At 40.8% G+C, this 16994-nt stretch overlaps 1 protein-coding gene across 2 annotated transcripts in view; it reads right to left on the bottom strand.

The window, feature by feature from the left end:
• The window catches only part of LOC117451436 (protein kinase C beta type-like), a 114524-nt gene that overhangs the window by 34065 nt on the left and 63465 nt on the right, over positions 1–16994 (bottom strand). For both annotated transcript variants that reach the window (XM_034089732.2, XM_034089731.2), the window contains exons 8-11: positions 15043–15139; positions 10020–10163; positions 3027–3200; positions 376–467 (exon numbers count right to left, since the gene is read on the bottom strand). In XM_034089732.2, coding sequence (XP_033945623.1) covers positions 376–467; positions 3027–3200; positions 10020–10163; positions 15043–15139 — 507 coding nt within the window. The remainder of the gene's footprint in view (positions 1–375; positions 468–3026; positions 3201–10019; positions 10164–15042; positions 15140–16994) is intronic.

Raw genomic sequence — 16994 nt, 5'->3', positions numbered from 1 at the left:
ACTCCACCACGGCTCTTGCTTCCCCGACAGCCCGCTTGTCAAACATGTCAACTCGTTAGTTTGACTCGACACCAGCGATCTCGCCAGCCACCTTAATTATACTCTGCAGCTTTGGAGGTATTCTACCGCACACTAAAAAGACTCACAAGAGGTGCTGGATTACTTTCAGTTCTTTCATCAGAGCAGCAACTTGCATCGAGGCGAACAACATATTCCCCCCCTAGGCTCTGCTGCGATTGCTCATCCGTCACCTGAGCCCGTCAAACTGCTGATGGCTTATTCAATATGATTTAAAAAAGCATTACATCTCTAAGCATGGGATTAAGATTTCGTGTTATGATGCTTGTGTGTGTGTGTGTGTGCGCGTGTACTTACACAGCGTGGGGCTCTTTGAACTTGCCGACCTGCTGGATCTGATACATGAGATCGCCTCCGTTTATGTATTCCATGACAAAATACAGACGGTCCTGCAGAGAGATAAAGATAAACAGAACTGGTCAAACAGTGTGTGTTCCTAAAAGCAGGTGAGAGGTCACTAAGAGAGTGAAAGGATTGCTAAAGAAGATGGAGTGAAGTTTTAAGTAAGAGAAGACTAAAGGAGATATGAGGGAAAGGGAATGACATAGGCCGTAATAATAGAGGACAAAAGATGGAGGAACAACAGAGTCAGAAAGAGGGACCGGGTTGTTGTCCACTGAAACTTCAATTTAAAACATAATTCTCCTCCATTATCTACAGAAATTGCCAATAAGGTACAGAAAGTGACGGGAAGTGGAGGGATTTGTGAGTGTAGCAATGTGTGTGTTCGGAGAAACGATGTTGTGTTAGGGCTGCTAATGTGTGTTTGAGATTATACTTGGACTTCCTGATACCTCTTAAGGCGCTTGAACACTGGGTGGTTTCTTTTTACCCGGAAAGTGGTAGATTTGTCCAAGATTGCACCGCGACCATCTATTTGTGAGTATAGGCAGTGGCGGCGCCAGGGTATGGCTGGGGAAGGCTACAGCCCCACCATGAAATGGCTTAGCCCCACCATGAAGAATGATGCTAAAGTAGCTAATTAAATAAAAAAATAAGCAAAATGCTAAACGTTGAGAACACGGCTTGCGAAAATATACGGGTCGTGTCCACAACACACAAACTGCTCCTGCTGTAACAACACGTGCACGTTACTGATGCAATATGGTTGAGACCATTCGGGCTTATTCTAGAAGAGGGGTGCAAGGAATAGTCCAAGTAGTGGGGGAGTTTTATACACTAAAGGTGTGGACATTCTCTGCGCGGCCGCGGTCAGATCAAAATGCCTCCGAATGCAATTTGAATAGACCTGCAGCCAATCAGAGCAACGAAACGTTGGGTCTGCGTCATGCCTTACTGATTGAGATCAATCGGAACCGCCATTCAGTATCCCCATTGGATCTTCAACGTGTACTATCATACGTCACGTTCACAGTGATCCCTTTTTATTTACTACAAGACAAATGTACCGTTTTATTTCATACAGTTCCATTTTGATTGAGACAGGGAAATAATCTAAACCTCACGCGTGGCGTTTCACTGTCAAGGGGGGCGATATAGCGTGTATGTAATTACATTGCAAACACTGACTTGAGCCCCACCGCTGTATGGGGTCGCCCTACCATAGATTACCCAACACAAATACTCTGGAGCTGCCACTGAGTATAGGGCAAGGTCAAATAAGAATTTCTTTGTTTCTTTCATAGTCTTTTATAAAATGCTCATGGCGGCAAATGTTTGGTCTTCATTGGCATGAGTGGAACAAATAAAGAAAGTAAAACAATTAAAACAAAGGCATTAATCAAAATTGGAAGTGGATCTTGATAAAGGCATACTTCATTTTTTTTTTACTTCTTCCACTCTTACTTATCACAATAAGTGCCCTTGACATACAATATGTGCATGTGAGTATACTGCATTTTAGGTGTGATTACATTTGCGTGCAATATATGCTCGAAGTGTCTTCGTCTACAATGTATGTTTGATTTAAATGTAATGCTGTATGTGCACTACACTTCTATGCATGTACACGTGTGTTTTGACTGCCTGCTAAGTCCCATATGTATACAAGTGTGTCTATGGTCTGAGAGTTGGAGCTGGGAAGGATTACACACTCTCGTGGTTTAGGAGTGTGTGAGTGTGTGTGAATGTGTCGGTTCACTTTTGTCTAGTCATCAACATCCGCCTATGGATTCACAGCATGTTATTACGGCTGATCAATGACACATGTATGTAAATGAGTGTTAAGCATGGAGCTATAGCTACTCCTCTGTTGACTCATCTGTGGTGTGGTATGGATTAAACCTCAGAAGAAAAACATGAATCAAATATGAATGCAGTGTGTGTGTTCCAGCTGTGAGCTGCTGTTAAGACCACAGTGCTCACCAGCAGGACTCTGTGCCCCCCCCCACCCATCGAACACAATGTGAAGGTGTGTCAGTGTGTCTGCTTGTAATGAGTGTTAAATGGATGGTTCTTTGGATTATCATTGTGGTTTTGTGGTTAAATGCAACAATGTTCATGATAGCAATGTCTATAATTCATTATTAATATAAATATATTTAGTTTTAATCGGCTAAAAGCACTGTAAAACTAATTATAGATATAAGAACTAAAAATTCATAATGCACAATGACCAAGAATGTGTCATTGTAATTTCAATGTTATAGTATCAATTGTCAATATACTTAATATTTGCAATCACATTATTTTGCAAGGATGATCGTTTATTATTATTATTATTATTATTATTCTCACAGTTTTAATGTTGCATTTTTGTAATGCCATATTTCAATTTCCACATTTTCAAAGGTTTTATTGTCATATGCACAAAGCTACAGTGTAGCAATGGCAATGACAATCTTATGACCTGAGCTCCTCCAACAATCCAGCATATATAAAATACAAAAATACAAAATAAAAAGTAATGCAATATGTCTAAATACATGTATATACTATATGCAAAGTTTTGGTGAAGTTGTGTTGTGTGAAGTTGTGTTGTGTCATACCATGCTCTGGAAGGTGGAGTGCAGCTGTGTGAGGAACGGAGGTTTTCCAGCCAGCGCCAACACTCTCTTCTCCACCATGGTGCATTCAACGTCATCGTCCTGGATCACCACGTCCTTCTTCAGGATCTTTATGGCGTACAACTCCTCCGTCGTTTTGCGCTCCGCCAGCATCACCTGGAGAGGGGAGGAAGAGGGTGGATGGTGAACACAAGGAATAATAAACACACATTTTCATATTTATATCTGGTTTGCGGGCACACAAATATATTTTTTTAACTATACAGTTAAAATACATTATAAAAAAATAACAAAAGAAAAGAAAGAAAACCGATCAACAATAATTGTTCTATTTCTATTGGCTAGCGCTCCAACACATTGTATGCAACAAGCTAAGGGGCGGGAGATCTCTAAGCGGTTGACCAATCACAAGAAAGCCGGCAGGGTAATTGTAATTTGTAGTAGGATATGTCTTATTAGAGAAATACCAAAGAAAAATAATCTATATTTTAAATGGCACACAGCTACTGTCAATCCTTTATTGTAACACCACTTTGAAAGATAAGGTAAGGACGAAGGAACAAGGAGGGAGAAAGGGTAAGGAGTGAGCTGTAGGAGGCAGGGGAAAGGGGGGAGATAAAGGAGGTTCTGTAAAGGGCAGCAGGGATAAAGAAAAGCTTCTCTGACGCTGTGGGGTTAAGTCAAAGTAGAAGTAAAGAGAGAAAGGACAGGAAGGAAGTAGAGAGAAAGGACAGGAAGGAAGGAGAGAGAAAGGACAGGAAGGAAGGAGAGAGAAAACTGATTCATCAACTTTCAGGATGTCGTCAGAGAGGAGGTTACAAAGGAAAGAGAAATGGCAGGACAGGGGGAGAGGAGGGGGTAACAGGCTCCTTGAGTGGGATTGGGTGTCATTACATATAATAGGAGAATACTATCTTGTTTGCAATATTATGCACTCATATTTATTTTTTGCACATTCGATGGACAATCTGCACTAATTCTCAAAATATTGAAGTGACTGTTATTTTGTATATATTGATTGTTGTGTTTTTATTTAGGTCTCAATGTGTGCCATGCGTCTTTGACTGTGTACAGTATATACATATTTGCACACATATTTTTATATTTTATATACATTCGTTTTTATATTCGGGATTGTGGGAAACAGTATTTCGAACACACAAACTGGAAGATTGACAATAAAGTTGACTTTGATATTTGTCAGACTGCACAATATCAACTTTGAGGCATGTGTCAAATTGGGATCTAAATGTCTGGATAATTGTAGAACTAAGATGTAATACATAAAAAAAGTTAAGACATACTGTACATGTAGTTGACTTGCATCATTCCTTTGTGTCACTCTCGCTTCAGGTTTCTTTACTTTGCACACATGGAGCTCACATTGTTGAGTCTGCCAGCATGTGTTGTGTCTCCTCGTGCTCATTTAGACAGACCAGTTGGTTTGCTATCTATTTCAGTAAAAGTGAATATTTATTTAATCGCATAAACAATGTGCAACTCGATGCAAAATGTGTGTGCCTCCGTAAGATTGATATATCATTCAGCTTCTGTTTGCCATTTAACATTAACATTAGTGAGGAGTACACAGTACAGTGTGGGGGCTTACTGGAGATAAAGGAAGGTCTATGGGTGAGGAGGGTGGGATATAAATAACGGGGGGAAGATTGACTGCCTTGAAGTGAAGAAGAAGAAGAAAGGATGGCAGAGGAAGAGATCCCACTTGTTTTAATGATCAAGTCTGACTATCTAATAGTGACTACACATGTGAGACACACGTACACACACCATGGTGTTTTCTCGTGGAGGTCGAACAGAAAAACGCAGAGGATAAAACCACTTTGAGATGTTTTTGTGTGTACTGTATGTGTGTGTGTGTGTGTGTGTGTGTGTGTGTGTGTGTGTGTGTGTGTGTGTGTGTACGTTTAAAGAGGTGGAAATGTGTTGTAGACAAGGTCAGGTTCACAGTCTCTCAATCAGAGCAGTAAACGTTTCCGTCTCGTCTCTCTCTGGTCTCTTGTTTACCCTCTCCTGTTCTCCTCTCATTTTTCAACACTTCTTCTTCAATTTCTCCCTTTCCTACTTTCCTCTTCTTTCTCCTCCCCTCTCCTCATATCTTCTTTCTCCTCCCCTCTCCTCATATCTTCTTTCCGGCTGCAAACGGCGGGTAAAATGTAGGTCAAGACCCAGCTTGCAGGTCATCTCATAAAAGTTGCAGCAGGCTTGTGACCGGGTCATAAAAGTTCAACTCCCTGGACGTAAATCGGTATGGGGGAATTATATGAGCAAGTGTAACTATTGAAGGATGGATATATCAAATAGATGTGACTCTTATATCCGTCTGTTCAATCTAAGCCTATAAATATTTAGCTTAAGAGGGCAGATTGTGTTCCCTTTGCACAGAGCCAGGCTGGCTGTATCCCGTCACTTTTGTATTTATGCTAAGCTAAACTAGTTTATGTTAAAGAGGAATTTAATCAAATCAACGCTAAAGCATTAGACAACTTAATTTTTAATTTAAGAGCTCACAATTTGAAGCTCATCCTGTCCCTCGACTTTTACTTTTTGCTAAAACTTCTCAAAGGTTTCGAGCTTAGGAAAGAGACATTGTTCAGAAAGTGGTAATTTATGTAAATGATCAGCACTGATAAAGTTCCCACGTGTCAGAGTGCTCTGCAGAAACTAGTCGCCTGGCTCTCTTGCTCCTTCTATCACTCTTAAACTAATACAAGTACTTTTATCTTAAAACAAGGCGGTAAGAATGATATACAGTAAAAAGGAGAAGCTGAGTTTTACGTTACATGGCTCGCACGGTGTGTTTGTAGTTCCCATAAGGCTAATTGAGTTTTGGGACCTCCACAAAGGATCTTTTATCCAATTGTATTCCATTTTAAAAACGTTTGTATTCTCTTATGTTCATTTGCATAAAACACAGGGGAACTTAGAGACTGGAAAATGCTGCAACTGTGTTTGATTGATTTATTGACGTGTTTAATTCCTCTGGGGAAGCAGCATAGACTTGGAAAGATCATTGTGTAAAGAAAACAGAATGTCTGCAAACAGAGAACATTGATGAACTCCAGCCCCAGGAAGCTAATGGGAACTCTCATTATTCTTTCCGAAACCTTTAACTACAGATTAATGAGAGTGACCTTATATCTAATTCATATTATTTTCCCCCAAAGAGATCGGGAACTTTGCTGTTTATGCCATATAAATATTCAGGTATGATAATGTAGAGGGGTTATCGGGTTTGGGTTACAACTGGGAGTGAAGCACAGATGGATTAGACACACAAGTGTATTTGCAGGAATCCTGAAGTCACATGTAAAACCTTTTAAGACCCTTTCCGTACATTTTAAGACCTCATCGCCACTTTGAGTTCTAACCGGTTACCTTGGCGACACACTTTACCTCACATTCACTATATACAGTATTGATTGTCCTTCCTCCTTATCTCCCAACCATTTGGACGCAAACTTGCATTTCCCCATAACGATGTTTAACAACCGGCGTAAACGGACCTTCGCGCTATCAAGCAGTGAGCGGGCGACGTCCTGTTCAGATGACGTCACATCCAACGGGATGCCATCAATAAACTACACAGAATCACACTACACACCTACGCCATGACTACATTCAGGCAGACTGTGGAACACAACCTCTTTGGACCATTTATATACTTATTGAAAACAAGCTACAAAATGTAATACTTTGGAAAATGCCGTTTAATACTTTTTAATAGCCTAAATAGATTTATCAACTTTTAATACGTTTTAAGACCCCGCGGATAATGTGTGTGTGTGTGAGGGTGTTAAAGAGGAGATGGTACGTATGTTCATTTTCAGATTCATATTTTGTGCCTCTACCATGAAATGTGTCCATGCTTTAATGTTCAAAAAGCTCTTTATTTCTCTCATGCTGCCTGTGCTGCAGCACCTCTTTTCACCCTCTGTCTGAAACCAGAGCCCAGTCTGCTCTGATTGGTTAGCTGGTCGGCTCTGTTGTGATTGGTCAAACCATTAGAGATGTCCTGCCCCTTAGCCTATCATGTCAAATGTGTTTGAGTGCTAGCCAATAGCACCTCTGGCATCTTTGGCATGTTAGCCTTTGCAGACCATTTACATGCACAACAACCTATACAACGCATCATCTTCCGCATTCAAGTTTAGAGATCTGTTGAAGTTGGATGTATGCCGGTGGTATCCTTTGAAAAAAGCATATGTAAGTGTGTGGGAGTGTGTTTGTGGATAAGTGGACTCGTCCCATATGGTGGCAGTGTGACTATGTAAATACAAACTCTATAAAGTTGAAACAGAGGAAGACGAAGGACACCATCTGGCCCAAAGCTCATTTTATGCAACCACAAGGACAAGGACAACGGCGACACAAGGGGAGGAGGACATAAAACCACAGCGGGGTTTTATCCCAAATGAAAAGGCGCACAAATATCAAAGCAACAACGGGAGCTTTTTTGGCATCATTACACGCCTCATGGTGACAAACACAAGCACCATTTGAATTTTTTATTTTACCCTTGCTTCACACATAATTAAAACAAGTTACCATAAACTTCTGAGTTTATGATTTCACCGAGGTTCAATGTCTTATCATTTCATTTCGGTCACAGTGTCTTTCATGAAGGCTGCCTACTCTACTGTGGATTGTGTGTTGTCACTATTGGCAACAGCCTTTTATCCAAGAAAGTTGTTCAGGGTCATTTGGCAGCAGAGCAGACCTCGGGATATTAACTGTCATATGTCGTAAATGATGCCACAGTGTTCTCTCTGCTGACCTTGCAGAGTGAATTTACCCAGGGAAAACAAATGAATCCACACTCCACTGCACTGATGCCGCGCCGTGTTTTATTACAGCGGGCGGTGTTGGATTTGATAAACTGTCATAGGTCATACATCATGTCTGGCGATACATAAATAGTCTCTTTAGGAAAACGTGAGACTTCTGCAGGCCTCTAAGTTGACTAATAACTTAAAATGTTATTTGTTCTCATTTAAAAAAAGGCTGTTGATTGTTTGTTTTTTTAAAGACCAAAAATTGGGTTAGAATAAGACAAGTTTGGAGACGTGTTACTGTCACAATGTGAAATAGTCCCCAACTAGTGGGTTTCAATTATTTACCTTTAAGTATTTATCTGCAAAACTAAATATTCATAAATAGATACAAAGATGACGTTTAAGTTAAGAAAACAACCACCATCAATGAATTGTTCAATCATATTGTAGTTGTTGTTTGTGACTTGATATTGATTCTGTTGAATGGGCACAACAGTGTCTTATTTCGACCACAGGCCAGGGAATTTAACTCGTATGACAGAATTGTTGACAACATTGAATACTGTATTTCAGTCCAAAGAAACGGTGTAATGTTGTATCGTGATAGAACTTGTGATTTGAACAATTAGGGAATTGCACAATGTCCAGTAACACAACAAAGTTCAGAGAAACAAATGTTAAACGTGTCTGTTTACAGTCCTTGTTCCAAAATAGTGGAACCCATTGATATCAGGAAGCAGAAACTCTGCATATATTTAAAAAAAAAATCACCTGTTTCGCCCGTACCCTGGACACAATTATAATAAGCAAATATATGTGCACTTTTCTTGTTGTTCCGAGTTTGTATCTGTATGGCTTACTACACCTATTGTAAGTTGCTTTGGATAAAAGCATCAGCTAAGTAAAATGGAACAATAAAACACAAAATAACGTTGTACTTAAAGCCAACAGTAAGCAATGGACCGCATTCATACAACGCAGACCAACATGCTCCCACCCTGTAATAAATGCAGCTTTGTGCTTGTGGTGTGTGTGTGTGTGTGTGTGTGTGTGTGTGTGTGTGTGTGTGTGTGTGTGTGTGTGTGTGTGTGTGTGTGTGTGTGTGTGTGTGTGTGTGTGTGCGTGCGTACGAGACGTAACATTACAGATCAGGCAAAAGCATGTGTATGCCCATGTGTGCCCATGTGATACGAGTGGGTGTGTGTGTGTGTGTGTTATTACCACACTGTAATGCAGATGTTCTGAAGGTACCAGCCTCCCACACACACTCAGCAACCATCACACACACAAGCGTCACGTGAACGCCTGTTTGTGCACGTGGCTGTGTGTGAAGGACTTTCTAATGTACCGTGTGTTGTTCTTTCTAAATGTGTGTGTGTGTGTATGCATGTGTCTGTCCACGTTTCAGGAATCTGTACGCATGCATGTGTGTGTGTGTGTGTGTGTGTGTCGGGTATTCCAGTAATGATCGACCCTCGACTCAGTTTCTCCATATTGACGCATCAGTGTTGCTTTAAACGCCTGTTACCATGGAAACAGGCAGCCGGCATACAGGTCAGGTACACAGACAATGGTCTCTCTCTCTTTCTGTCGTTCTCTTTCTGTCACTCTCTCTCTTTCTCTCTCCCCCCCCCGCTGCTGCTCCACCCATCTTTTACCCAATTTCCTCTCTCTCTCCCCATCTCTCCGTTCTTTCTCCTTCTCGCCTTGATTTTCATTCATTCCCGTCAGTCTTCCCTCTCCAAGGTTCCCCCCCCTCCTCCCTCCTCTCACCTCTTTTCATTCACTCTGACGTTTTTACCTCTCTCTCAATTCATTCATGTCAACCTTGCTCTCACATCTCTGTCTCTCCCTCCTTTCATCATTTTCTCCTCTTGTCACATCATCCTCTCGGTCTCTTTCTTTTCATCCATCTCTGTCTCCATGTGCTCCGTCTCCTTTACCTCCATCTTCTCCTTCTGTCCACCTCTAAGCTCTGTGTGTGGATAGGGAGCTCTGATGCTCTGTCCAGCTCAAACGCTAACACATGCTCACAGACATTTCCATCATGGCACACAATTGGCTGTGTGTTGGCAGAGGTATGACGGCAGCCAAGCACAACACGGGTTCCTTCCTGTGGTTGATGCTCAGGCGAAGGGTCTGTCATCCACTAATCAGACTTAGGGATGAATAATCGCCTCACCTTGCCGAAGCTGCCCTTGCCCAGCACGATCAGGAAGTTGAAGTCGGCCAGCTTCATGCGGTCTTGGTTGCCGTCGGAGTCGAAGCGAGCAGCAGCGTTAGCCGCCTTGCCTTCTGCGTTCTTGCCTGGTCCGATCTTAGCTCTCTGGATAGGAGAAAGAGATAATAGACGACAACATTAGACAGTGTTCTTACCTTTAAGAGCCAACTCAAGACCTACCTTTTTAGATTTTAAATCGTGTTTATTCTTGTTTTATTTAGTCAAGTGTTTATTGATTTGTTGTTGGTATTAAATCACAAAGCTATGTGTTACTCTGTCTATGGACTGAGAGGGGGTTAGGTATTGTTTCCAACATTTCTTTTAATGGTTTAATTGATTGATTGTACATAAGATGCAACCTTTAAAGAGACTACAGGCTGTAAGTGAACTAGTACATGTATTTATATTTAAGTATAAATGATAAACGGCCTTTAAACAGTATTTGGTAAGGTGAGTAAGAGATTAACTCATTTACTTTCCTCAACGATATTTGTCCCTTAGGTCCTGGGAACTACAAACATTTGTTTATGCAACAATTAAAACAAATAATTCATAAAGGTATTTTGTATACAGACAGTCAGGCATTAACATGACTCTGCACTTCATGCGACTGGTTTTGGGGAACAAAGGAGGGCGGTGGCTGTCGTTCAAGTATCACAACATTCAGGTTTGCATAATGGCAGATGTGGGAAAATGCCTTAAAGGAAAATGTTAAATATTAATTTCTTAAGCACATCCATTTTGTAAATCTGTGCGAGTCATTAGTAACATTTATGTAACATCTTATCATTTGAGAAACTCCTTTTGTAATGCTGCTAATGATCTGGACCTAAGTGTTTTTGCTTTAGGTAAATGTGCTTTACATACTGAAAGATGTTGTTATAATGAGATGGTGAGACATTTTCCCATTGAAGATCACTTCCAACATTACAGCGCCATTTTATTTTAAGCATATTTGAAACTTTAAAGTAATAAACAAATAGGAAAGAGAAGAATACATCAAAGCCAGCCACATCTGTTATTCCCAAAGTGAAGAAAAACTGTTATATTTCAGAATCCAAACACTGTTGGTCCAATGCATTTAAATAAAGGCCTTACATTTTTCAAATATCTCCAAAAAGTTCTGGGGTGCTTTTAAGAATTGGTGTCTTTTAAGATCAGAGAGTAAAACTTTGTGTGAGAGAGACGGGAGTGGATGTGATGAATATGTAAAAAGGGGGAACGTTTTCAACCTTTTTGCTTCATTGTATTTCATTTATTCTGAGCAAGCACTTTAAACTGTCCAAAACAAATATGTCTCCCTGTGAGTCTGCCACTCTGTCCCATCACTTCCCTTGTTTCTGTCCTTCAACCAGTCACTGTGAACGCCATTTCTCTTTCTCTATAATGCATTTCTACTTCATCTATAAATGTGGCCTGTGACGCTGCATTTATTCATGTCTGTCACCATTTCTCCTTTATTCATTTCCGACTCTCTCCGAGTCACTTCGCCTCGACCTTGTCACGCTCTCTATCCGTGGTACGAAACTATTCTAATCTTATAATCTAATCTAATTATAATCTTACACTCCACTTTGTTAAACCATGCTTCAATTTAAAAACAGTCTTAAGACATTAAGAAAATGCAGGAAGAGTACATCTTATCCTATCTTATCTGAAATTGCTGATCCGCACTGAGGCTCTCTCACTTCTTCTCCTGTCCTGTGCACTCATTTCTCCGCTGCCTTGTGTGGAACATTGTCAGAGTGAAGCATCCTAGTCCCTGCACCGTTTGTGTTGTGTGTGTGTGTGTGTGATGCAACCCATACGGTTTCCAGACTCATCAATGGATAAAAAGGCCCCATCTGTCTCCATCTGTTCTAAAGCACACACATTCACAGACACACACACTCACGGACACACACACACTCCCACTCACACAGAGGTATCTGTGAGCAGCAGAGCACGCTGAAGGCAACACTCTGAAAGCCTTCAGAGATCAATGCTGCACTCTCTGTCCACAGCCATGTGTCCAAATGTGTGTGTGGTCGAAAAATAAATAGGATGAATGGCAGAAGGACAATCTGATACATTGCCTTGAAGACAAAATAGTTTTAACACCAACTTAAAGGGTTATTTGCTTTTCTGGATATTTGTGTAATTAAAGGGGCAATAGACACGCTTTTTGCTTTAACTTATCATCGAGTAAATGTCGATTGCCCGATGTAATGGCTGTAGAATAATGACACCCTCCACCATTAAGTTGGTTCCTTATAAGCCTTGCTTTTCACTAAGCAATTCTGTCTGCCACTGGGAACAATCCCAGGAAAATAAACCAACGATTTACGACACAAAGGATGTGCGTCTGTTGCCACTTTAAGTAGTGATGGAAATGGTATGTACAACTTATTTGTCAGGGATAAGGGGGAAAACAAAAAGGAGAGGGAAAGAGGAAGAAAGAAGGCAGTGCACATATTGTATACATTGCTTTACCGGGTTTGACTTAAAAAAACACGTCATGTCAATATAAAAGCTTTTTTAAAGGGGTCTTATCGTGCTAATGTTCAGGTTCATATCTGTATTTTGTGCCTTAACTGGGACATCTTTAAAGGCATAATGCTCCTAGACTTGCTTAGAATATTGTGTGTGTGTGTGTGTGTGTGTGTGTGTGTGTGTGTGTGTGTGTGTGTGTGTGTGTGTGTGTGTGTGTGTGCGTGCAAATGCAAAACGTGCATTATTTATCACTGACTGTCTTGCATGTGTGTTTGTGTAAACGTGCACTGGGTGACGGGAGGCATGCTGGTCAAAATACCTACAGTAAGTGAAGACTATTTTTTGTGTGCGTGTCCTTTCTGCCATCTCTCTGAGAGCTTCACCCAAGAAGATGCCTACATGCTTGTTTGTGTGTGTGTGTGTGTGTTCTGTGTGTGTGTGTGTGTGTGTGTGTCTGATAGCTGGCCCCTTGAGAATGTGTCTCAGTGAACGTCTGAGGACCATGACCTTGAAGAGATGGAGGGAACGAAAGACAGATAAAAGGGAGAGAAACACACAGGGGGGCACTCAAGGAGACAGAGGACAAAACAGATAAGTGTAGAAGAGAAAGGGAAACTAAATGGAGACAGGGGGGGGGGTAGAGAAGAAGAATTGCACAGACATCAGCACGTTAAAGCCGAGTCTTGCACAAGGAAAGACTCCTTCAAAGACTGATTGCACTGCCTTATGAGCAGAAGTCCTCACAATGGCCTGCAATGCTACAAACAGAAACGAGAAGGGTCTCTTTTCTTTTACCGGCCATTGTCGGGGGGTTTCTGGGTTCCACTTGCAGTGAGGGAGTAGTGAGCCGATTGATTGATGCAGGGCGACGTGCACGTGCTGGACTTTATAATTTAACCATGCCCTGGATGTAGGAAGGGCCTGATCCCTTCACAGCAAGGTAGGCCAGAGGATTGGAGGGAGTTAGGAAGCAACTGGTAACTAGTGAGGGTGGTGTGGGATTTACATTTGAGTTTATGTACGGATTATATAAACCAGATACCATAACATGTTTTCTAAGTGAGCTCTAGAGATGCTAGTGGGCAAATAATCACACCTAATCAAGCAAAGTACCATTTTGTCATATTGACTTTACGCTAAGCTCAATATCGTCTGGCAATCCCCTGACTACAACCAGAGCTAAAACAGGGACATGCTAAAATAATAAAACTGCCCATCACAGTTTCAAACATCTCTATGATCAACACTTTCTCAGAATGACTAATGTTTCAGTTTCAGAAGGAAGCGAGGAAAACAGAAAGAAAAGGAAGGAGGTTATCCTCTCCACTGCCAAATGTGTTAATGAGTGGGCCTACTGGCCCACACACACACACACACACACACACACACACACACACACACACACACACACACACACACACACACACACACACACACACACACACACACACACACACACACACACACACACACACACACACACACACACACACACAGACACACACACACACACACACACACACACACACACACACACACACCCACACACACACACACACACACACACACACACACACACACACACACACACACACACACACACACACACACACACACACACACACACACACACACACACACACACACACACACACACGGACCTGCAGTGTGCCAGACCGGATGGCACTATAAGTGTGCCTGCCAAGTGCTAACAGCTCTCCCAGAGAGCCTCTCACACAGACACAACAGAGGCATAGTGCACACACACATTCAAAAGCTCACCATACCGACACATTCAAACACATGCAGGCACACATTTCTCACATAAAATAACAAGTAGAATATAACTGTCTCAATTTGCGTATTTCTGTAACTATATTTGCCTTTTTAGGTGCATAACTACATCTCAATGAGAATAATTGCACTATGAGTATACAGATGGTGCCCTCGTGATGAGAAACAAAAAAAACAGCCGTGATTGCTGTTACGCGGTGAAGACAACACTGAACAGATAAAAGTTATACATGTGTTTTTTTTCAGTATTTAATATAGTGTATGAAGCAATATAGCACTTGTTCTCATTACAAAAATGCCCTGATCTGGGCTGTCGTATAGCTCAGTGGGTAGATGTACTGGGGCCAAAGCCGTTTGACCTACCCTCTGTCTCCCCCTATCATAGCTGTCACTCAAATAAAGGCACTTGTTGCCCAGACGTTGATTAAGCTAAAAAACAGTGATATGCTGATTTACAGACATTTCTTTCCCAGTGTAAGTCAATAGGAAATTTTATTTTTATTTTATTTATTTTTTGGCCCAAATTACTGACACAGGAGTTGTAGTACCATCTTTTGGCCACTAAGAGAATTTGCTTCAAAATCCGGCTCACTTCCTGAGGGTTTGAAGACAAGGACATTCCCACACTGAGCAAGAGTTCACAGTGTACAACATACAGTGTGCTAAAGGAAGAGTCCCAACAGAGACTTTGTATATAAGGTTACATATGCGCACAAACCTCAAATTTCTGCCGTAGCTCCTCGTTGCCCTCCTCCCCTTCTGGAGCGACGGGAACATTGAAGTACTCGCCTTCTTCCTGGGAGAGCAGCTTAAACCTGGAGAGAGAAAGAGAGAATATTTCCAGTCAAATCAATTCCCAATTAGTTTATACAATTTAAGCGTTTAACTGCTTCCATTAGCCGAAGCTGCTGACTGTTAGCGCAGTCCTCAAGAATAATCAGATGATTATTTAGTAATTCACTCTCCTTCATGGTGATCCAGCAAAGCCAGACAGAGACGGGGGAAAACACAGCCGAGATGCTTATCATTTAACAAAATCATTAGGAGATAATTTCTCACATTGGGCTCATTATGACTGATGCTATAAGCTCTTACCTCACAGCATCACCCATACATTCATAGAGTTAATAACATTGTTCTGGGTGTTTACGATTTCGCGACACAGATATCAACGTTTCATATTGCTTTAAGTTTCTTCCTCTCAGTAAGTGTGGCTCATGGTTATCGGCATTGGTTTTATTCTTTTTAGTTATAGCAAATAGTAAATATGAATCGCCTTATGATAGAGAAGTTTTGTCAAAAAACGTAAGCAGTTTGAATTAGTTTTATGTGGCTTCTGTCAACAATCCCACAACCTGAGTTAGAACTTAGCAACCTGTTTTAATCAGTCATTTTTACGGCAAGTTAAGTATGTTACTTACTAGACACAAAAAGACTGTTTTCACAATCAACATCTAAGTCCAATCGACCAGTTTTGTCCTGAGATGTAGCTTTGAGGAATATATCCAGCAACCTGTTCTGGTCTGATGGATATCTGCTTATTCACTTGTTACATGACATGTATTACTTTGCATTTATACCATTTGCTGCTTATTACGTAACATTTTTACTCTCTGCACACAGCACTAAGATCAGATGCTTTGTACTGGTGGGTGTCTTGTGCACTCATCCTTGGCTGAGATTGATATTGAAAGTGGAAGACATTGTTAATGATGTTGGAGATTGTTGATGATAATGGTGATGTTGTTAATGTTGTTAATGATGTCAGGACTTATGTCTTGAATGTTGTTGTGTTATTGTTGTATTGTTTTAAGTGTCGGATCCCAGGAAGAGTAGCTTTTGTCAAGAGCAAAAGCTACTGGGGATCCTGAATAAACATAAACATAAACCGGTGCTTGAAGAGGTTAAATCTCATAACACTTACTTATTTTACTTCAAATTAGGGGTGGGCGATATGACGATATATATCGTCGTGACGATATTAGGTCTCCACAATATGCTTTTTCAGTGATATCGTATCTATCGTGATAAAAAAAAAACTAAAAAAAATTGAAAAAAAAACCTATACAAAAATAAACTTTTCCCTTCAGTTATGCTAAAATATTTTATTGCACTTCAAGTCTAAAGTTTACATTTTAATTGTTTGGCACTGACTTTTCCTCATTGATGTTTTATGTTTTACTTAGTTATGTTTTACCCTCCTTTTCATGTGTATTGATGTTCACTGCTAGTGCTACCTCAGAAAGTTCATTTTTATACTGAGAAACTGTGCTTGAAGCCATATCAAAATGTTGAATTGTTCATTCAGGGATTCATTTCAGAAATAAAACCTGCTTTAAATGCTGTTTTGGTCTGTTACTCCTTTTTGTTTTAGTTTCTGTTACCTTGTAGGTGCTTGTACTGTTAAGTAACTTGAAAAATAACCATAATAACCGACATGAAAAAATATCGTGATATATATCGTCTATCGTGATACTGCTTGAAAAATATCGTGATAATATATTTTTCAATATCGCCCACCCCTACTTCAAATAATATTTTAATCTTTCAGTCTTAGGATACTTTGATGAACCCTGTGGTGTGGCACGACCCACAGTCAAGTGCGCCCTGCACAGTGAATTGGGGTTGTGCCAATCGGCTTTTGGTAGTTTCCCCATCGGGCTCTCGGAT

The sequence above is a fragment of the Pseudochaenichthys georgianus genome, chromosome 8, assembly GCF_902827115.2.
Source record: "Pseudochaenichthys georgianus chromosome 8, fPseGeo1.2, whole genome shotgun sequence".
Taxonomy (NCBI): Eukaryota; Metazoa; Chordata; class Actinopteri; order Perciformes; family Channichthyidae; genus Pseudochaenichthys; species Pseudochaenichthys georgianus.
The sequence above is the reverse complement of the archived record's forward strand: the minus strand, read 5'-3'. Positions and strand labels throughout refer to the sequence as shown.